This window comes from Daucus carota, chromosome 3 (assembly GCF_001625215.2).
Source record: "Daucus carota subsp. sativus chromosome 3, DH1 v3.0, whole genome shotgun sequence".
In the NCBI taxonomy this organism is placed as follows: domain Eukaryota; kingdom Viridiplantae; phylum Streptophyta; class Magnoliopsida; order Apiales; family Apiaceae; genus Daucus; species Daucus carota.
The window spans coordinates 45,314,029-45,337,199 of NC_030383.2; the positions used below are offsets into that span (position 1 = coordinate 45,314,029).

The 23,171-nt window shown below is 38.0% G+C and overlaps 3 protein-coding genes across 3 annotated transcripts; 2 read left to right on the plus strand and 1 right to left on the minus strand.

Annotated features, from left to right (window-relative positions):
• Positions 1-225: 225 nt before the first annotated feature.
• LOC108212533 (uncharacterized) lies at positions 226-5,142 on the plus strand. The gene is made up of 7 exons (XM_064089022.1): positions 226-584; positions 1,801-1,915; positions 1,998-2,168; positions 2,264-2,392; positions 3,456-3,651; positions 3,862-4,431; positions 4,654-5,142. The coding sequence occupies exons 1-7, from the start codon at positions 569-571 to the stop codon at positions 5,140-5,142; spliced, it is 1,686 nt and encodes a 561-aa protein (XP_063945092.1). The 5' UTR covers positions 226-568.
• Positions 5,143-5,164: 22 nt separating this feature from the next.
• LOC108211942 (uncharacterized) lies at positions 5,165-16,303 on the plus strand. The gene is made up of 14 exons (XM_017383663.2): positions 5,165-5,368; positions 5,461-5,601; positions 5,749-5,823; positions 5,967-6,040; positions 6,151-6,262; positions 6,368-6,454; positions 12,672-12,836; positions 12,920-13,107; positions 13,306-13,506; positions 13,592-13,772; positions 14,160-14,315; positions 14,426-14,563; positions 14,701-14,907; positions 15,823-16,303. Exons 1-14 carry the CDS (start codon positions 5,165-5,167, stop codon positions 15,946-15,948), a joined length of 2,055 nt encoding a protein of 684 aa, XP_017239152.1. The 3' UTR covers positions 15,949-16,303.
• A 1,831-nt stretch (positions 16,304-18,134) lies between these two features.
• On the minus strand, positions 18,135-22,790 carry LOC108212534 (protein FAR1-RELATED SEQUENCE 5-like). Its single transcript, XM_017384260.2, has 4 exons — positions 22,560-22,790; positions 20,849-21,764; positions 20,215-20,473; positions 18,135-19,474 (listed from the first exon to the last, which is right to left on the minus strand). The coding sequence occupies exons 1-4, from the start codon at positions 22,633-22,635 to the stop codon at positions 18,296-18,298; spliced, it is 2,430 nt and encodes an 809-aa protein (XP_017239749.2). The 5' UTR covers positions 22,636-22,790; the 3' UTR covers positions 18,135-18,295.
• Positions 22,791-23,171: the final 381 nt, after the last annotated feature.

Genomic DNA, 23,171 nt, shown 5'->3' on the forward strand with positions numbered 1-23,171 from the left:
AACACACATCATGACTTTAATCTTGTGTAAATCGGTATATAAAATATTAGCGAGATAAATTATAAAAAAAATCAAATATTAATAATATTATAAATATAATTTATTAAAAATATCCGTATATTCCGTAGATTATAAACATATATATATATATATATATATATATATATATATATATATATATATATATATATATATAGGGTTGCACTCTAGAAAGAACACTTTAAAAAAAGAACAACACAGAACAAATCTGAGCCCTTAATTTAAATGAACACGTGTACGTAGGAGATTAAATAGACATTAATGAAAAAGAAAAACAGTTGAGAATTACCGTTGTTTCTCTCTCTAAACCCTCGCACGACTCTCTCTGCTCCGTCACTCTCTCCGCTCAGCGACTCTCTCAGCACTGCCTCAGCACCTCTCACCGCCTCTCTCTCACCGCCTCTCTCTTGCCGCCTCATCACCGTCTCTGCGCCGCCTCGCTCCGCTCCATTTTTCTGAGCTCACCGCCTCTCTCCGCTTCATTTTTCTCTCTCAGCACCTCTCTCCCCTTCAATTTTCTCTATATAAGATGCATCGACATATAGGTATGATTCTATGTTTGATTGTATGGATTTTGTACATATATTTGATTTTATATGTGATTCTATAGTCTTTAATGTTTATTTCTTCGATCTGTGATATAATCTGTGATTCTATAGTTTTTAATGTATATATAATCTGTGCTATGTATGATTTTATAGATTTTAATGCTCTCGTCTGATTCTATGTTCTATTTTGCTGATTTTGTATATTTGTGTCAAGTAATTAATGATTCTATGCTTGGTTGAATGTTTGATTCTATGCGATTTTATTTTGTTGATTTTGATTCTATAGAGTTTATGTTTTGATTCTATATATTTTGGTTTCGATTTATTGTAAATGAAGTTTGAATCAGTTTTGTTGATTGAAATGCTTTGTTTTGTTGATTCAATGTATTGATTCTATTATAAGAAGAGAATATATGTTATTAAGTGCTAAAATATATAGTAAGAAATGTACAGTACATAAATTCTGGGAATATCTTTAGATATGCCATTGATTGTGTCCTCTCTGGATTTGGGGTCTATAATTTGCACAAATAGCGAGTGGAAATATAGTAAAGGCCTCTGGGGCTAGTGATGTTGCTCTAATCCTCTGTGCAAGAGGTCGAGGGTGTGTGTGTGGGTGTTCAACAGGTCAAAAAAAGTGTTAAACCAGAATAGCTATCCAATTTAGTGAACAGACTTTTTCTTAGAGGTGATTACCTAACTATAGAACTCCATCATTTATACAGTATAGATTTAGAATGCAGAGAACTTAAAAGCCAGAATCAGGAGAACATAAGCTGAACATAAGCTAGGCCAACTACACCTAGCTAGCTGAACATAAGCTGAACATAAGCTGAAGTAAAACTTGAACATAAGCTAAGTTAGATAGCTGTTTACAACACTTAAACTTATCAGGGAAGATTAAAAAATAGCTGGACATGGGGCCTAGTGATCTCAGTTTCATTTCCAAGTCAAAAGTTGTTCCAACCGAGTATCTATGTGATTCCAAAGTATATGCGTCCAAATAGACTTATACGGTGTTCTGGATTAATTGTGAATATATGTTTGATTCTATGTTTATAAATTAGGTTCTGTTTATGATTCTACAATTTCATATGAGTTATGTATCTTAATTATGATTCTATTTAAAATGAATTTTGAATTAATTTGATTCTATTAATGATTCCATTAGCTTTTTTTTTCTTTATTAATGATAAATTTTGTTTTTAATTAGGTACACAATCTAAAATAAAATTGAGATCAAGCAGCAGAAGTCAAAGAAGCAGTAAAAGAAATATTGTTAGACGGACTGAGAAATTAACCACATTTCAATTTGATCGATATGCCAGGTTCTGAATCGTATTCAAATTTAAAGTGTAAATTTAGTATTTCTTACTCCGATAATTAACTGTGCCACAACTGTTTGTGTAGTGAGGTGTGGGATAAAATTGCTGTCTCGTGCGGTTTTAATTGCTCTGTTGTGGACTCAATCTGGTATAGTATTTTTTGTGGAGGAGATAAATATAAAGAAAAAGTTGTTCGTTGGATGCTGAAAAATGACAGATTGGAAAACAGATACATCTTTGTTCCAATTTGTAAATCGTAAGTTAAAAAAATTATATATGTGTTTTTTTTGCTTTATTTTTATTTTTTGAATATTTGAATTCCTAAACTAATTTAAAATGTACATTGATCAGGAACCACTGGACTTTGTTAATCCTCTGCAATTTGGGAGAGGATTTCAATTCAGAATCCAAGAGTCCTTGTATGTTGTTCTTGGACTCTCTGCGAATAAGAGAGGAAAACATGGAACCAGAAATTAGAAGGTTAGTTAATTATTAATTTATACTAGTAGTAATAAAATTTTTGTATGTGTATGGTGGTATATATATTGTTCTGTTTATAATTCTACATTATTAGTTATGCATTTTAATTATGTTGTCTAGGCTGCATTTGTTGTACCTTTGGTTTGGACTGAGTATGAGCATTCTGATCATTTTTACTGGTTATAAGGCTTATAGCTCTGAGTTTTGTTTTCATAATGGAGTGTGTTCCTAATATGGATAACTCAAATAGGTGGTTGATTGTATGATTTTATGTTAGTACACGTTAGGGTATGTGTGTTTGTGTTGTGCAATTAATATCCAGTGTAGTTTTATACTTTAATTAATATAATGTTGCTTTGAGGGGTGAAATTGGGATCTAATACTTTGTTACTTGTGGAACTGTGAGACAGTTGGTTAAAGAAGATAAGTTGAGATGATTGTTGATATATATGATTTTATAGATTTTAATGCTCCCGTCTGATTCTATGTTCTATTTTGCTGAATTTGTATATTTGTGTCAAGTAATTAATGATTCTATGCTTGATTGAATATTTGGTACCTTTGTTAGATTGTTGTACCACTGTCTTTGGATAGACTAGCAGTATTGTATGATAATATACATGTTTCTAGGGTCATTTGTTTAGAAGGGTACACTAAGAAGGATTATAAAATACGAAGAATTAAGAAATTATTTTGCTCTGGTTGACCTGCCACACTTTATGTTACAACCATGTGGTTGTAAATATTACTTGCAACCTAGAGGTAATAGAGCTATTAATCTGAGATATGTATGACTTGCAATCTGAGGTGATAGAGCTATTAATCCTTTAAGTTTTTCTAGTTTTAATCTACATAGCTGATAAGAAATGAAAGGGATTGTTGTTTCAATGTTATTATATCTTTGTTCAGGCATTTTAAGTTAAGCATTTTATAACTGAAGGCCTTCAAAGATGATTTGTTTGCTCTGTTGCGATATAAAACTTTTCTTTTGACTGCAAAAACAAACTGTACAGTTCCACACATCTAATTAATATGTATTTATTGTGCTTTTATGATGTAACAGATTCGTTTCTGCATTGTATAAAAAATGGAAGCCAGAATTGAATGATGATGATATAGCAAATATTCCATTCAAATGTCCTAAAGTTTCACAACAGAAGGATGGAATTCAATGTGGCTATTATGTTCTGTACTACATGTATCGTTTCTTGATGGATAGTCCAATATGGTTTAATATCCATAAGGATTATCCCGGATTTGTAAGTGATCATTTTCATTCTCTATGCTGCTTCAACTTATTACAACTTATTATAACTTATTATAAGATGTCAAGGGCATAACAGATGGCACTTAACATCTTATACTAGATAATTTGAATTAACAATAAAGAAACCTTTTAAACAAAACCAAAATAAACACATAAATAGATAATTTGAATTTTGAGAACTCACTTATTTTGATTTTGACAGCTAAGCAAGTACTGGTTCAAGGAAGATGAATATAAGTTATTCTATGAGAATAACTTTAACATTTTCAAAGCCTCTGGATCAGAAAATAAGGATGATTCTGCAGTTCAAATAAAGGATGAAGATAAGGAAGATTCTGAAGTTCAAATCATCCATGTTGAAGATAAAGTTGAGTTGGAAGCACATGATGAAGTCATTAAACTTCATACCCCTGCTTCATCATCAAAAAAGAGAAAAGAGCTTGAAAAACCAGATGGACAACAACAATCTCCTATTACGGAGCAAGTACGTCCACGTAAATCTCCAAGACGTACCAAACAAAAAATGGAAGAAGATGACGGACAAGAACAATCTCCTATTCAGCAACAGACAGTAGCAAGAGTTGAAAAACTTGAAAGTCCATGTGATTCTGTTATGGAGCAAGTTCGTCAACGTAAATCTGCAAGACGTACCAAACAGAAAATGGAAGAAGATGATCGAAGGAGGATGACAAGAGGCCAAAAGAGGAAAATTGAATCGCAGGCAAACAAAAAACGAGTCCAATGCAAAAAAAATCAAGTGAAAAGAAATAAGGTCAGCAACTTCACTATTTCTTTAAAAGAATGTGCAAGTGCATATGTCCCTAATTGTTAATATTATTTCTATATGGTCTGAGAATGTGAAAATAGAAAATATATTATGATGCATGTTAATTTTTCCTATATGGATATTGTTCCTCTTATGCTAAAATATTACACCCTCTGCTGCCAAGTCAACTTGACTCATTTAACACTCTTGTATAAATATATTTTGCAGCCTAACAAGAAAGAAAAGAGAAAGCTGCCTGATGAAAGTGATAACTCATTGGAGGATGAAACAGATGGAGAAGATGAACCTGGAAATTTAATTCCAAAGAAGATAAAAATAAGAGCTCGTGCAAGCACATTCTCCAAAGTTATAAGTCAACTTTCAAAAGCTCAAAAGGAATGGATTCAAAATGCGGGATTTGGTGATTTACTGCTATTTTGTATGAATAAAATTCCAAAAAAAATGGCAGTAAATGTTCTTTGGTATTACGACCCTTATGAAAATGTGCTACATCTCAAGGGACCCCAAGTAATTAGAATAAAGGAGGACGATGTACATGATGTTCTAGGGTTTCCAAAAGGCAACAGGGATGTTGTATTTGCTGCTGATAAAGAAAAGTTGGATGCGTGGAGATCACAATTTCCAGAGAAAATAGCTCCACATAAAGTGACAGAGAAGATGGTGTTCTCTGCTATGAAAAAAAACCAGGGATGCTGATATACAATTCAAACAAAACTTCATGGTTTTGTTGTCTAATCTTTTTTTTAGGTCCCACACTGGTTCTTATGTGAATCAAGAAATTTTAGAGTTTGTTGGATCGTTTGATGATGCCGTGAAATTTAACTGGTGCAAGTTGGTTGTGAAAGGGTTGAGAGACGCGTCAACAGCTTGGCTACAAGATCCAATAGAACAGTATTACACAGGATCATTGGTGTTCTTGATTGTAAGTCTTCTAAACCTTTTTCTCTATATTTTAATTCCGTTCTGTTTTTAGTACAATCATTTACATGCATGAATAATTTTCCAATATTTCAGTATTTCTATCTTGAGAAAGTAGAAAATGATCTCATAAAAGCTGAGAAGACAAGACCTTCATTTATAGGATGGAAAAATTCTATAATATTGCAAAGAGAAGCCACTGAAGATGTGGATAATTCTTTTGGCCAAGGAATTATTGTAAGTGTTAACCAGATTCGTACTTGGTTTTCTTACTTTGGTATTATTGCTTCCTTACTTCTGTTTGTTCTTGCGTTTTTACTTTGAAAAACTTATAAATGTCATATTATAGTTATATAAATATGAATTATATAATCTATTTTACAGAAGGCGGATTGTGAGGAATTAGACAATTCTCAGGATGATGGTGGTACTAAAAATATTGGGGAGCAAGAAACTGAGGTGAGAAAATGGAAATAACCTGCAAATAGAGACCCTGGAAAACGGTCAAACCTGTTTTCATCTTCATACCTGTTTTCATACATGTTTTAATCTTCATACCTGTTTTGATCATTATTCCTTTAATTATGATAACACCTTTTTAGCAAGTTGAAGATTTGAAGGGTCAGTGCAAAGAAAAAGTAGAAGCAGATAGAAACAAAACATCTACGTCCAACAGGTAATTTTATTTGTTCTTCACCCTTTCAAAATTGAAACAAGTTATAACTTTCATGAGTCAATGTTATATCAATTTGTATATATTTGTGCGTGTAATTAAATTTTTTGTAGTATGCCTGCTTCCCTTCTGCCATCTGGTGGTTTTTCAATTGAAATTGGAGGTGATGTAAGGACGACATTAGGAAAAAATTCAATTCCACACCAACAAGCATTGGTTCCTCCGGTAATATCATTCCTTTTCCTTATTTATTTATTTCTCGTGTGTATCATAGCTTTAAATTCGGTGCATCTATTGATGATACTAACAATTTGTTGTCTGTTGTTTAAGGATGTTAAAGTCTCAACAAAAACTACAACTACAACTGCAGGAGTTGAACACGTTCTTAGTCGGGATGATAAAAAGACCACTGAAATGGTATTTGTCATTTGTTTTCACTGATAATAATAGAAATTGTTATAGCCAAATTTGGCTAGGTCCTTGTTGGGCCAGGTATGTACTTAGTTTAACTAAGTAAGACATGAATTGGGCTAAGAGTCCTATATAAAGGAAGGACGCGTCCTCCTGCTTATAAAGTGAGGACGCGACCGACCCTTGAAGAGACTAGTCTGAACGGAAGGGCGCAGCCCTCCGTGATATGACTGATCCGCCGATGTTGCGTATCTTAATGAAGAGGACGCGTCCTCCGCGTCGGAAGGAGGGATGCGTCCTCCAGGTCACACGTGTCCCATGAAGAGGACGCGTCCTCCTGCTTATAAAGGGAGGATGCGATCGACCTTTGGTGTTGCGTGAAGAGGACGCGTCCTCCTGCTTATAAAGGGAGGATGTGACCGACCATTGGTGTTGCGTGAAGAGGACGCGTCTTCCGAGTCACAAGGAGGGACGCCTTACTTGAGAGTATTGATGGAGAGACGCGACCGACCTCCGTCCACCCACGTCGTGTAATCTATGGAGGAGGGCGCGCCCTCTTCGGAGGTGACCGAGGGGCGCGTCCCTTGTAAGAAGTTGACCATGAGATGAAGACCAAGGGCGTGCCTTTAACGGGGTGTCCTCGCCTCCCCGGGGGCGCGACCTCATGTTAAAGAAGGACCTGTCTGATGTGTTGTTGGAGTGGTCGATGGGACGAGACGGCGAAGGCAAGGGCGCGCCCTCAGGGGTCGCTCCCACATGTAAACACATATTGTGAGAAGGCTCTTCCTATGGGAGAGCGTACATTCGCTGAGACAACCCTTCCGAGGGAGACGAAGACCGCCCCTCCGGGGATAGGAAGACCTACCCCTCCGGGGGATATGACGACCCCTCCGGGGGATACGACGACTCTTCCGAGGTGTTGTAGCCGTTTTTGTATATCATGTGGAGGGGAGGACGCGCCCTCCCCAGACATGGCCCGGGAGGTGTGGTCTCTTGTCCAGTAAGGAGGATTGAAGACAAGATAAGGGAAGGACGCGCCCTCCCCAGACATGGCCCGGGAGGTGCGGTCTCTTGTCCAGTAAACAGGGATGAAGACGGGAATTGGGAAGGACACGTCCTCCCTATCAGGGCGCGTCCTTTGACTCAGAAGAGGCATAGTTATGAAATACATGATGAAAGAAAGAGGATGAGTGAGTCTCCGTGACAACCCTTCCGAGGGATATGAAGACTAGTTACCAAGCTCATTTGGTAGTTATCAGGCTCATCTGATAGTTCCCGGGCTCATCCGGGCATGATCTACAATCCTCAATCCTGCTATCTGCCGAGTTAACCCTCGTGTGGGGGCTTGAGGTGATCATGGCTCTTGAAGGCCCTCCGGGGTAACACGAAGGCCGATCATATGTCTGGATCCTGTATTCTGGTGAGTTAGCCCTCATCGGGGGATTGAGACGATCGTGTAATTCGGCTCCTTGTCTACCTTGTTTGAAGATGAAGACCTCACCGAGAGGTGAGGACATGTCCCTGCACCTCGAGGGGTTAGCCATGGCTCTCCCAGATAACTTCTCCATAAGAGTCGTGGTAGATGCTATCTCTCGTAGTGGAGATATCGTTGAATCCGTGATCTATTTGGATTAGGAGTCTGGGGTAGTCATACTCAAGACTAATTCTAACAGGAGTAGGATTCTCCAAGATGGGCCTTCGGCCTATCTCCGACCTTATCGCCAAGAGGCCTAGTCCTGATCAAACTAGGACTCCTGGTCCAATAGAACTACGTATGGCTTGATCCCCTATAAATAGGGGTACGTAGGCACATTGGGGGATCATGAGTTGAGAGCACGTGAGACCAACTCAAAACCCTAATCTCAGCCACCCCCTAAAACACACAACCACCACACTCCGGCAGCTAAAACCACCGTCACAGATCTTGATTCCGGCTATGAACCTCATCTTTGTTGATTACCAAATTCCTCTATCAACAAATTGGCGCTAGAAGGAGGGGCTATTCAAGATCTTCATCTTAGGAGGAAGAGATGTCACACGACGGAGATTCGCACGTAGAGGAGGAGCGTTTTCCGGCAGGGCGATGGCTAGAGCACAAAAGAGGAGGAGACCTTCATCTACTTTTTCAGGAAAAGGACGATATCTCCATCGGGAGTTTGAAGGAGGACGATCATCAACGAAATTCTAGGAGGTAACCTAATTTGCGATCAGGGTTTTCTGGACCGGGAAGTCAGCGAAGGATGTGATTTTCGGAGACCTGACACCTACGAAGAGGGTACGCCTCCCCCGGACAGAGTACGCCTCCCCCGGACAGAGTACACCTCCCCCGGACAGGGTACACCTCCCCCTGACAGGGTACGCCTCCAAGTGATGTGGTGCTCGACTACCACCGTGAGGAACGAATTCCCTAACACCTCCGAAGAAGGCGCACCTCCGGGTAAGATTCTCACAATGCTTTCGCATGTTATTGCTAACAAGTCTGTTGTGGTTTGAGTCTTTACGAGAAGGAGATCGCCTCCCTGGAAGCCTCAACGGTTTTCTGAAGGGGCGCGCCCTCCCCAGAGCAAGTAATTTGAGGTTCGCGAGAGGCGCATGTTGAAGGCCTGACCACATGTGATGATATGAACGGGAAAGTTACGAAGGGCGAGCTATTGAGATGGAACCTAGCTCGAAAAGTCGTAAGGATGCGCGCCTTCCCCTGACCGGGCGCGCCCTCAGGTAAATACTAAACTCCCTCAGTATTTGGTTCCCTAAGACTACTACATGTGTAAATTCACAGGTAATATGGTGTTACCTTTAAGAGGAGTACACCTCTTCTCCATGAGGAGTAGTCGCACTTTCCTCCAACAAGGCGCGCCCTCCCGAAGAGACAAACATACTCAGGAAGGAGCTCACTAGTCTTGAAGAGGTCACGTCCCTCCCTAGGGCGCGTCCTCTCGGAAGTACTCATCACTTGAGGAAGCACATGAGGGCGCCCCCCCAAGATAATAAGGTTGAGAAGGGAGATGCTTCAAAGACGCGCCTCCTCCTAGTTGGACGCACCCCGAGTTCCAAAGTCATGTTTCCAGGGTTGATAATTTGGGAGGACGCGTCTTCCCCTAACAGGGCGCGTCGTGAGGTAACACTGACCATCAGTATTAAGTCGTACACATGATAAAGTGCAGGTCAAGTCCAACATGCTAAAGGAGCTGTCCATCTTGATGAGGGCGCGCCCTCCATTCTACAGGAACGTGGCATGATACCTGCAAGGTCTTTGATCAAGGTACACTTAAGGCCTTTCAAAGGTTACCAAATTATCCATGACCAGCTCTGGGTACTATGAATTTTAACCATCTATGATACGCTCTGGATGTCATCCACGATCTACTCTAGATGCTATGATTATTTACCTATCTATGATTCCCCATATGAGCCATAAGCTCTGGGACCCGTGCGATGCACCGGAGTTTTTTAAACCACGATAAGATTCGTGATGCCTCGTATGGGATGATGTATGGACTGGGGAGTGGTCCTTTTGAATTTCTTAAGCAAGTGATTCACGCGTGAAAAAGTAAGGCTGCGCCAAAGGCCGCGCCCTCTACTTAATCCTTGGAAAAGATCAAAAGAGCCTTACAAGTAAGGCTGCGCCCTCTGCTTATACAGTCCTTGAAAGAAAAGAAATATTGCAAGGCAGCGCCATCAGCCGCGCCCTCTGCTTAGGCAATTCTTTAACAAAAAGAATTAAAAGGGGTCATGTTATAACTAGGCGGCGCCATTCTGTAAGTCGCGCCTTATATTTACTATTCCCAGATACCATGGACACAGTAAGGCTGAAAAAAAAGCCACAAACCTTCGCACAGCGAAGGCGCGCCCTTCTTTTGTTGAAGTTCATTGGCGCGAATGTTATGGTTGAATGTGTCATTTGGAAGGAATAAGCGAAGCTGCGCCACTGTCAACGACAGATAGGCCGCGCCCCCTGTTTTCTTTTGTCTACATAAAGATTGCTTATTATTTATGAACACATCAAGAAGACGCGACAGCCTCATGCTTAGCAACTTTGCTAAATGATCAAAGACACCGACATTATATACATGCAAGGCTTGTGCACAGCCTGCATCTTGGAATGTCGAGGAATAGAAGTGGCTTACGTCGCGCCTCTATGCGCGGACGCGCTCTCGGAAGAGGATGTGTGGTATGGAGTAAAAATTTCCATGATATCTCCAATATCAAGAAAATTTGGGGAGTACTTGTTATAGCCAAATTTGGCTAGGTCCTTGTTGGGCCAGGTATGTACTTAGTTTAACTAAGTAAGACATGAATTGGGCTAAGAGTCCTATATAAAGGAAGGACGCGTCCTCCTGCTTATAAAGTGAGGACGCGACCGACCCTTGAAGAGACTAGTCTGAACGGAAGGGCGCAGCCCTCCGTGATATGACTGATCCGCCGATGTTGCGTATCTTAATGAAGAGGACGCGTCCTCCGCGTCGGAAGGAGGGATGCGTCCTCCAGGTCACACGTGTCCCATGAAGAGGACGCGTCCTCCTGCTTATAAAGGGAGGATGCGATCGACCTTTGGTGTTGCGTGAAGAGGACGCGTCCTCCTGCTTATAAAGGGAGGATGTGACCGACCATTGGTGTTGCGTGAAGAGGACGCGTCTTCCGAGTCACAAGGAGGGACGCCTTACTTGAGAGTATTGATGGAGAGACGCGACCGACCTCCGTCCACCCACGTCGTGTAATCTATGGAGGAGGGCGCGCCCTCTTCGGAGGTGACCGAGGGGCGCGTCCCTTGTAAGAAGTTGACCATGAGATGAAGACCAAGGGCGTGCCTTTAACGGGGTGTCCTCGCCTCCCCGGGGGCGCGACCTCATGTTAAAGAAGGACCTGTCTGATGTGTTGTTGGAGTGGTCGATGGGACGAGACGGCGAAGGCAAGGGCGCGCCCTCAGGGGTCGCTCCCACATGTAAACACATATTGTGAGAAGGCTCTTCCTATGGGAGAGCGTACATTCGCTGAGACAACCCTTCCGAGGGAGACGAAGACCGCCCCTCCGGGGATAGGAAGACCTACCCCTCCGGGGGATATGACGACCCCTCCGGGGGATACGACGACTCTTCCGAGGTGTTGTAGCCGTTTTTGTATATCATGTGGAGGGGAGGACGCGCCCTCCCCAGACATGGCCCGGGAGGTGTGGTCTCTTGTCCAGTAAGGAGGATTGAAGACAAGATAAGGGAAGGACGCGCCCTCCCCAGACATGGCCCGGGAGGTGCGGTCTCTTGTCCAGTAAACAGGGATGAAGACGGGAATTGGGAAGGACACGTCCTCCCTATCAGGGCGCGTCCTTTGACTCAGAAGAGGCATAGTTATGAAATACATGATGAAAGAAAGAGGATGAGTGAGTCTCCGTGACAACCCTTCCGAGGGATATGAAGACTAGTTACCAAGCTCATTTGGTAGTTATCAGGCTCATCTGATAGTTCCCGGGCTCATCCGGGCATGATCTACAATCCTCAATCCTGCTATCTGCCGAGTTAACCCTCGTGTGGGGGCTTGAGGTGATCATGGCTCTTGAAGGCCCTCCGGGGTAACACGAAGGCCGATCATATGTCTGGATCCTGTATTCTGGTGAGTTAGCCCTCATCGGGGGATTGAGACGATCGTGTAATTCGGCTCCTTGTCTACCTTGTTTGAAGATGAAGACCTCACCGAGAGGTGAGGACATGTCCCTGCACCTCGAGGGGTTAGCCATGGCTCTCCCAGATAACTTCTCCATAAGAGTCGTGGTAGATGCTATCTCTCGTAGTGGAGATATCGTTGAATCCGTGATCTATTTGGATTAGGAGTCTGGGGTAGTCATACTCAAGACTAATTCTAACAGGAGTAGGATTCTCCAAGATGGGCCTTCGGCCTATCTCCGACCTTATCGCCAAGAGGCCTAGTCCTGATCAAACTAGGACTCCTGGTCCAATAGAACTACGTATGGCTTGATCCCCTATAAATAGGGGTACGTAGGCACATTGGGGGATCATGAGTTGAGAGCACGTGAGACCAACTCAAAACCCTAATCTCAGCCACCCCCTAAAACACACAACCACCACACTCCGGCAGCTAAAACCACCGTCACAGATCTTGATTCCGGCTATGAACCTCATCTTTGTTGATTACCAAATTCCTCTATCAACAGAAATGTTTGTGTGTCATTTTTTTTGTAATTATGTTTACCTAGTGGTACTTTGCATTATAGAGTTTGGTAACAAGTCAGCACTTTCATACCCCAATGGAAACAATTAAAGGAGTTGATGATTTATTTCAAATGGGTAGCACTAACCAAACAGTAGACATAGCAATCATGTCGGTTGCTAGAGACATAAGTGCTGATTACGTTGATGAAGATTTTATAAAGGAATATGTAAGTAGTCATACATTTATAGTTGGATTCTAACACTTTCAAATTATTCTCTTCTAACAATCGTTTATTGTTCAATCTTGTAGGAAACAATGCAACTGATCAAAGAAGAACTTAAGCAAATGGAAACTTTGAAAACATCCTGCTGTAACAATTTAAAAATTGCACGGGCATTATTCCCTTCCAATTCAGAATTGGAGAAACTTGAAGAGCAATTTGAGAGGTTGCATCAATTTTCTGGCATCAAAAAACCACCAGCAACCGTGGATAAAAGGTTTAATTAGTTTCTGTTTTTTTTCTTTTTTATTCACTTTATTTGCCCAATTAGATAACAAAAATATAGAATGAACTAGTAGGTTTGGTGTTCAGAACCCCACCCCCCAATTAAAAACTTTAAGTGAAGTGAGGTAATTATCATATTAGAAAATCCTATTACTATTTGTCTTACTATTAGAAAATCCTATTCTGACAGTTGTGAACGCAATGATTTGGAAAATGCAAAATCTAACATAAATCAAATGAATGTTGGACAAAGGCCAAGGAGGGAAATGAAAATAGGTGAATTTCAGAAATCACCGTTTCGTCAGCGAACCATTGACATTGACAAGTTAAAGTTGTCAAAAGTGGAGGAAGACACTTGGTGTTGGCTTAATGCAAACAGTTTTTTGCCACTGTAAGTTGAATTTATGATTTATAATAATAATGTTAATTTAGTCTACAAAATAGGATTATAATATATATTTTTTCTTGCATTGCAGTCAACAAATTTTCTCTTGGAATGGACATTATATATGTTTGAAGCAACAATTTCAATCATTGCGTGATGGCTGTCAAATATATACTGCTGTTGTGGATACTTTCACCTGTGTCTTGAATGATGATGAGAGGTTCAGATCACTTGATTCTCCGAGGAGATTTTTTTGCAATACATACACAACGGTATTAAAAAGAATTTAAAATTAGTAATAATCTCTATTGTCCTGATTTTTTCATATTTAATGTTTTATCTTAAATTCTATTACAATTCCATACAATAGAGTTGAAAAAATAAAAGGACCTTATGTTTATACATATTATCATGCATTTGTTACCTAGTAGGATGCTATATTGGAATTTGCAATCCTAGCTAAACCTCAAGAACAGATTACTCATATTCCTAGTTAATAAACCAGCTGCTCCATGAGTCCATTAGCTAATAAAACTGTTGTTGCTTGTGCATTTATCTCTTTTGGCTCAGTAATGTTTTTATCAGTAATGGAAATAATTATTTATCTCCATTGTCTTTTTTTTCTTTTTGCTCATATTCTTTAAATTTATTGTCAACAGCTTAACACAATGACCAGAACAAACGAAATCAACCCTCCTCATAATGAAAAAGATCATGATTGCTTAAGTTCGAGTGAAATGAAGTACAAGAGGTTTTGTTCAAATTTTAATGAAGTACTTGCTCAATTTTCTGTGAGCATCAGCAATGTTGATCTGGTATTTCATTATTCATTAAATTTCTTGTGTTACTATGTGTTTATTTTATCACTATGCTTTAATTTTTTTTATTTCTTTGCCTATATTTAAGATGTCAAAATGAAATGCAGGTCTTCTTCCCCATCCATTATATCAACCATTTCTATGTGGTGTGCTTCGATTTAAAAAACCCTGCAATTGAGATTTTGGACAACAATTGTTTAGGAGATTCAATTACAAGCATTTATGATGGTTACCCGCAAAGCTTGGTATGGCATATTCTTGATATTCTTTATTTTTTATGCAATATATTTTGTATCATGTATATCCTTATTAATTCATGTATTAGATTTTGATTCGAATACACAAAAATCATTCTAATTGGTTTTGTAAACCCTCTTTGCAGAAAGAGAATTTTGTCAAATACATGATGAATGTTAGTGAGGTGAAAGCTAGACATTTGTTGAATGTTGAAATCACACGACTTCAGATGAAATGGCGCACGACAAACAATTCTATTGATTGTGGAATCTTTGCTATGCGCCACATGGAGACCTATAAAGGGAATGGAGTCCGTAGCTGGGATTCAAAATTCGCTCCTGAAACTCAAAAGGTAAATATGGATACTTTAGCATATGTTCCAAATTTAAGTCATTCTCCAACTACTCTATCATTTTTAATACAATATACAGTGTTGTACTACAGAAAAGAAGAAGCTATTCTGAGTAATTTTATTGGTTACACATTAGATATTATTTTGGAAGTTACTTACCTTCAGTTTTGCTCCATGAAATGATTTTTAGCAGCTTACTTGGTAAGACTATGAACATGTTAGGTTGGAAAATCATGAGTTGCATCAACATTGTACACGTGATATAGGTCTGTTCTGCCATAACATTTAGCCACACTGCCTCAATTAAAATAGAGACATGTAGTTTAAGTTGAACTTGTATACTTTCCTAACATAAAATAAAATATTATGAAAACATCATGCCCATAAAGCCAATGAAGGTAACATAAATACGTCAACTAAATATCTTAGATTGTGTTAATGTTTACATCCTTTTCTTAAAAAGTCAAAATCAAAGGTCTTCTGGTCCTTAAGGGTGATCTTTTCACTAATATGTTGTAAGAATCAATTCATTTTAACTTGGTGTTTCTTGTGTGCTCTTAAAGCAGCGGATCTGGTTTTTATCTTTACTATTGTTGGGATTTCACATTTTCACAACTATGTAACTGCTAAAAATGCCTTTAGGTAGCATTTCAATATTTATCTACTAAAAATGCCTTTAGGTAGTATATACTCTAGAACAAGCAGATGCTTAATCTTATTTGGATAGTATAAAACACAGTACCAAAGCATTAAGCTTGATTACATGCTGTTGACAACCACTTTAGCAACAAATCAGTTTATGTTTAGTCCACCTACTCTAAGCTTTTGCTTGCTACATCTACCTCATTTAAAGGACCATAAACATATTATTTGTTATATTTTGGCACTAATATATTTTCAATCAACTTTTTTCAGCAAATTCAAGCGAGACAGATACACAAGGCCAGACAACTCTATGCTCACAAAATCATTTCATCAACTGCTAACTCCTTGCGAAATCAGATGCAGCTAGACATTAATTGCACTTTAGCAAGAAATTAACAAGTAAATATCAGTGATAAATTTGTATAAAGCTGGTGGAGGACTGGAGGTCATAACAGAAGTGATACAACTTTGTTCCTTTTGGAGTAAATTCTGGAAATGATGCAGCTAGACATTAATTGCACTTTAGCAAGAAATTAACAAGTAAATATCAATGATAAATTTGTATAAAGCTGGTGGAGGACTGGAGGTCATAACAGAAGTGATACAACTTTGTTCCTTTTGGAGTAAATTCTGGAAATGATTCTACTTATGGTAATTACATATAATATTACTTATGGTAAATGATATTTTTGGAGTAAATTCTGTAAATGATTCTACTTATGGCAATTACATATAAAATTTCTTAATATGATATTCTTGTTTGGATTTTTAATAGCTTAATAGTTATGGTGATCAAATTTTTGTATGTTCCTATTAATGATTTTTTCAGAAGAAATTGTAGAAACATAATTTATGGATTCTATTACTGATTCCACTATAATTTGCTTGGGAAAATGTTAAAATGATTCTATCTTGAAAGTTTTTGGGGGATTCTATTACTGATTCTAACAACATACACAACACACAACTACAAAAAAATATAACTTATTGTTTATAAAGATGCAGTGAATTTGAAGAAAAAGAACAAAACAAATTGTATGTTAAATTGTAAACCGTCGGCCAATTTTCTCGAGCCTAAACCCGAACCGTCGGGCAATTTACCCCTAACCGTCGGCCAATTTAACATACAGTAGGAATTAGTTATTCTAAAACCCAAACCTAAACCCTGAATGTTAACGTTTTTAAGTTAATTTATTCCGCCTACGTCTCGGCTTCAGGGCCGAACCCTAACCGTCGGCCAATTTAACATACAGTAGGAATTAGTTATTCTAAAACCCAAACCTAAACCCTGAATGTTAACGCTTTTAAGTTAATTTATTCCGCCTACATCTCGGCTTCAGGGCCTTCGGCCCTTCAGCCTCGCCTTAATTAGGGTTTAGGCTCGAGGGAGTAGGGCCTACCGGCCCTACACCCTCAATCCTAAACCCTAACCGTCGGCCAATTTAACATACAGTAGGAATTAGTTATTCTAAAACCCAAACCTAAACCCTGAATGTTAACGCTTTTAAGTTAATTTATTCCGCCTACGTCTCGGCTTCAGGGCCTTCGGCCCTTCAGCCTCGCCTTAATTAGGGTTTAGGCTCGAGGGAGTAGGGCCTACCGGCCCTACACCCTCAATCCTAAACCCTAACCGTCGGCCAATTTAACACACAGTAGGAATTAATTATTCTAAAACCCAAACCTAAACCCTGAATGTTAACGCTTTTAAGTTAATTTATTCCGCCTACGTCTCGGCTTCAGGGCCTTCGGCCCTTCAGCCTCGCCTTAATTAGGGTTTAGGCTTGAGGGAGTAGGGCCTACCGGCCCTACACCCTCAATCCTAAACCCTAACCGTCGGCCAATTTAACATACAGTAGGAATTACTTATTCTAAAACCCAAACCTAAACCCTGAATGTTAACGCTTTTAAGTTAATTTATTCCGCCTACGTCTGGGCTTCAGGGCCTTCGGCCCTTCAGCCTCGCCTTAATTAGGGTTTAGGCTCGAGGGAGTAGGGCCTACCAGTCCTACACCCTCACATTGAATATATGAAAGGAAGACAGAAGATTTAAAGTTTTATGGAGATTACAACATTTGTACTCTATGTACTAAATGAATTTAAAGAAGCTGGATTCATGAATAAAATCAACTAATTCAAACTTCATTTACAATAGAATCATAATTAAAATACATGTCTAATATGAAATGTAGAATCATAAATAGAATCAAATATATAAAACTACACAGATAGACAAAATTTAGAATCAAACATGGAGTCATACACTTAAAGAATCACAACTACTCTATGTTCATAATCAGACTACTAAACCAGCTACATTGGAACATTGGAACAAGCCCTGAAGTTGGCAAGATCCTATGAGTATTCATTACGTAGCCAGCTAAAGAAGGTACCTACTCTATGTTTGGATTCTCTAAGCCAACAACTCGCAAGGATAGTACTAAAACAGATTACAACCAGTACCAAAAAAGCTACATTGCTGGCACCATTTAAATCAAGTGAAGTTACAGTAAAACCTAAAAGTTTCACTTATAGTCAAAGGGAAGGGAGGAGATAGAAAGAACTTTGCTTCTATTGTGATGAGAACTGCATAATATGAATAAAAATTATCAAAAACTTTTTTCAATGTACAAAATGAAAGTAATAAATGACAATAGCAAAAGTTAATTAAAATCCATTTCCAGAATGTATAGTGTAGTGGCGTCTGTTTTCAATTTGAAAACACATAATTTGCATCATATTGATGCTACTGATTCTGAGTTGGTAATTTATCTTGTTTAAGTTGTTGAGCTTTCAACGGACAGGTTCTGGAATCATGGTACCCCAATGAATTACATGTTCTGCAAAGCCTCTTTGGCCTGTCTTTGCCGTCCCAACTTTTTTCAGCAGCACCCATAATTCTCTTGCGGGAGCCTTTGTCATTGCTTTGCAATGGTGGATGAACAGTCACTGAGCTTGAAGGTCTAACACCATACATTTCTTGGAGTATGTCATCCTTTGATGAGCATGGATTCTTTACCTTGTTCTTCATTCTAATACTCAATGATTCCATCTCTTCTAGTAAAAACTGCATACAATCATTATCATTCCATGCATCTCCGAGACATCGTTGAAATACATTCCAAATTCTTTTTGACGTGTCTCTAGTCTTCCACCCCTCACTACTTCCAACCACGTCACCCAAGTTCAAGGTACAAAATCTATCTACTGCATTTTTCATCCATCGATTACACAAGAATTGTTGTGGAATCTCTTCAATACCCCAAAGGGCAAGACAAAAAAAACAATGGCGGCACAAATATCCAACTCTTGTAAAAAGCTGACAAGAACATGATACGTCATTTGTTGAAAATGACAATCGAACCTCAAACAAACTATCCTGAAAAAATTTATCCTTGACAACATACTTGTTGACTCCATCAACTATGATTGGTTGTCCACCCAACTGAATATGAAAACAACTTGCTTTAATTTCTTTTTGAACCTTATGAAATATCGATCTCGTGTAAAGTCGAGCTGCATATTTTTCGATTAACTTTTCTGTTGTAAGGTTCGGGACGGAAGTATCTCTATTGTCTAGACTTTTAGCTTCATGAATCTGTTTATCAATCGCACTTTCGTAGCACATGTAAAACTCTGAAAGTGTGTCCCCTTTTTGCACAAAATGATTAAAGTAAATATTTGAACTCTCTGACCTTGATGTAGTTCGCAATAACCCTCCCATCGGTTTATCCCTGAAAAAAGCAGGAATCCAAGAGTTCCTCATTTCATACATCTCATTCAGCCAAATGTGCTCAGTCAATTGAAACTCCTTCAATATACTAGACCATCCAGCTTCAAATTCAGTAACTGTCAAATGAGAAGACCACACATACTTATTCAACTTTTTCATAAATTCAGACTCTGCACAAAAAAGAACACCAATCTGCATGTAAAAATAAAGAAAATTGTTAGTTAAAATAATAATGTATATGGTGCAGTCTATTTTTAATATCAATAATTAATCGGGTGTTGTTTATAATAAAGTTTTGAATGCTATTTAAGTTCTAAACAGGGGAATGGTACTACTGGTTGCCAAACTTTATTGTCAACTACTCAATCAAGCAACAAATAGCATATTTGATACTAAAAAGTTGTAACAGATTATAATATTAACGAAAGCAAGCTCAAATCATATGAAAAAGGAAACATAACTCTTTTTCAATTTTCTATATTAAGATAATTTAAGATAATTTGTACATTAATCGACAACAGATCATAATGGTCTCTTTTATAATTGCTAGATATTTTCAAATATGGTTAAATGGCTCAACTCTTGCAAACTTTTCTCTAAGTCCAACATCAAGCATGAACATAACAATTGTCAGTAGTATCTTTCTCAGTAGAAGATGATTTAAACCACTTAAATAATTGTATTCCATTAAATTTATGGAAGAAAATAAAAGAAAATATGATAAAAATGGAGGTCATATTATGATATGGAAATTGTAGGGTAACTATTTGACAAATAAAACATAGATATAATGATTAATTTAGAACAGAAAGTATCAGTTTCTAAGTCCATAAGTTAAGCGAGAACCCTGAGTTAAGCAAGGCATAATGAGATATCTAAGTGCAATTAGTGCGTGTTTAAGAAGCATCAAGAATAGAATCAAAAAAATGTACCTTGGCAGGAAACTTCTGCATAATGTGCCACATACAATAACGATGAATAGAATCTGGAAACTTTTCAGCAATTGCAATTTTCATTGCTGGACATTGGTCTGTTATTATACATTTTGGAGGCCGCTTGAAAACTTTTAGTAACATATCACAGGCCCAAGAAAAATTTGGTGTATCTTCGTGATTAAGCAAACAAGCAGCGAATGTCACACTTTTCCAATGATTATCAACCCCAATAAAGGGTACAAAAACCATACCATACCTGTAACAAGCAAACATTATTTTACTATTAATTAAAACATAACTATTATCTCATTATACTTTAATCTCACACATCAGGACTTAAATTGAGATAAGGTAGTTGTTGTAATATTATATCTATCCAGTTCTAGCAATTTCCTGGATCGTTTGAGACTATTATATGCTACATCTTTGTGAACTGATTAACCATAAGTTAATGGTCGAAGGATATTAAGGCCAATTGAGCTATAATGCAGCCAAGATGTTGCTCATAAAGCTCGCATAACAGATGGCACTCGACTTCTTATAGTAGATAATTTGAATTAACAATAAAAAAACCTTTTAAACAATACCAAAATAAACACATAAATAGATAATTTGAATTTTGAGAACTCACTTATTTGTACGATATGTAGCATCAAAAGAAACCACTTCTCCAAAAATTTCATAACTTTGACGACCTTCCACGTCAGCCCAAAAAATTCGAGTCAAATGCCCATTTGGATCAGTCTCATACTCATAAAAAAAACCACCATTAGTTGTCTCCTTTTTTGTTTTAAACTTCTCAATCAACATATCTGCATCTCTCTTTCCGATATACAATTTAACGTCTCTCATCCAATTTTGAAAATCTTTCGCAGTTGCTCCTACATCTGAATAGGATCCACACAACGACTTGTAAAGACTATGTGCCCTATATGCCCCAATATTTGACTTAGCAGCATCAACAACAAATTTTCTTTGAACAGTATTCATATTGCGATTAACACGTAGGAATTGCTTCGCATAATCAGATGCCATTGAGTGATTATGACCTTCAATGAAACGATCAATAACATATTCCTTCTTCCCATCATACATTACCACAATTTTTGCAGTGCAATCACATTTCATTGTAGCTGTTTTCCTCCTTTTTCTAACTGTGCTACCTTCACTACTAGATATACGAGACAATTCTGCATTATCATCAGAATTCATACTTGTTGACTGATTTAGATTACCCGATTTTGAACAAACAATATGTTTGTGGATAATAATCCCATTCCTAACCCTTTGTGTATCTTTGCGAACATCAAAACCTGCTTTTCTTCCATACTCGGCATAAAAATTGTAAGCAGCTTCAGTATCTTTGAAACGTTGACCAGGATAAGGTTTTAAATCTGTATTAGCTACGTTTGGTATCCACAACTGAATATTCTTACTAAAAGAATCATCAAAACCTTCTATAAATTCTTCAACCTCATTGTTTGCAGTGGAATCACACCCAGTATCAATCAATATATTGTTGCCTTCACCAGTTTGAGGAATATTACCTACATTAAAAAATTAAAATATCATCAGTAAATATTAATGAATTTTGTATGAAACAATCATGCTAATTACATATCTACAGGAACAGCTACTTCCTACCAGGTCATTATTATTATTATTATTGTTGTTGTTGTCAAATTAATTTTATATATAGATATATGGTGCTGATTTACAAGCAACTTCACATATAGGTGCTGAAGTGAAAATAGAGTGCAGGTTTCAAGCAACTTCTCCGAGAACAAGAGAGCAGATAACATTTTGCGTGAACAGAACAACCAACAAGAATGGGATATACAAATTAGAAGTAGCAGGAATCAACGGAATCGAATGTGTGAGAGAGAATCCAATAGAGAATTTATACAGGACAAGATTGATAAGAAGCTCAAATCATGAATGCAATGTTCCTGGTTACAGAAGCACCACGGATGAGATCACTATCAAATCACAAGCAGCAAATCTCTGTATCTACAGCCTGAATGTAATTAATTTTAGACCATTCAAAACAGAAATTGCTTTGTGTGGGAATTAGACTACTACTACTGCTTTCCGGCTTGCTATATTTAATCAATTTTACCATTACAAACCCAAAATTGGAATCTAACATGGAATCATACTAATTATAACATAATTATAACATAGAAACTAAAATCTATTCGATGAATTTCGAATCACTTGATAAGGCAAAATTATTCTAGATTATAATTAGAATCTGACATGGAATCAAACTAATTATAACATAAACATAAAATTGTAACAAAACAAAGTAATCCATGACATTAGTACAAAATCCATGATACCTGATGTGCGTTCAATGATTCCATTAGAATCGACACTGAAAATAGACAACAAAGCTTGATTTGAAGAAGAAGACATGGCATAATATCAAGATCCCACTTTAACTGCAATCAAATCGCGCCGGAGAAGATACAAGAAGATCGTTGAAGAAGAAATCAGGTCGCGCCGGAGAAGAAATCGCGTCGCGCCGGAGAAGAAATCGAGTCGCGCCGGAGATGAAATCGAGCTCGACCTCCAGCTCAACCTCGAGCTCGAACAGTTATGTGTATTATAACGGGTTTACCAGACACCGTTGGATCAAAAACTAAATTAACGGTTAAGATTTGTTTGAGGTGTTCTGTGATGTTCTTTTTTTAAGGGTGTTCTTTTTTGAGCAATGCCCTATATATATATATATATATATATATATTTCAAAATGACATGGGTGCATTGTATGAGTAAGCTATTACTCATGTCCCTTTTACAGTTCTTTTTGAAAACATTACATATATTAAGAAAAAACTAGTTGAGTATTGATTTTATTGTCTGCCCAGTAAATGTATTAAATTAAATTATCTATGTGTACATGTGGTTAAATGAAAACTTGTATTCGCTACCAGGAACCAAAGAAAGTG

Coding starts and splice junctions, on each gene's coding strand:
- LOC108212533 (XM_064089022.1), top strand. Junction 2,393..3,455: donor ATGGAACCAGAAATTAGAAG/GTTAGTTAATTA, acceptor ATGATGTAACAG/ATTCGTTTCTGCATTGTATA. Junction 4,432..4,653: donor ATCAAGTGAAAAGAAATAAG/GTCAGCAACTTC, acceptor TATATTTTGCAG/CCTAACAAGAAAGAAAAGAG.
- LOC108212534 (XM_017384260.2), bottom strand. CDS start 22,635: ATGTCTTCTTCTTCAAATCAAGCTTTGTTGTCTATTTTCAGTGTCGAT. Junction 20,474..20,848: donor GCTACATATCGTACAAATAA/GTGAGTTCTCAA, acceptor TGCTTGTTACAG/GTATGGTATGGTTTTTGTAC. Junction 19,475..20,214: donor TGCAGAAGTTTCCTGCCAAG/GTACATTTTTTT, acceptor TTTTACATGCAG/ATTGGTGTTCTTTTTTGTGC.
- LOC108211942 (XM_017383663.2), top strand. CDS start 5,165: ATGGTTTTGTTGTCTAATCTTTTTTTTAGGTCCCACACTGGTTCTTAT. Junction 6,041..6,150: donor AAAACATCTACGTCCAACAG/GTAATTTTATTT, acceptor AATTTTTTGTAG/TATGCCTGCTTCCCTTCTGC. Junction 13,773..14,159: donor TTTGCAATACATACACAACG/GTATTAAAAAGA, acceptor TATTGTCAACAG/CTTAACACAATGACCAGAAC.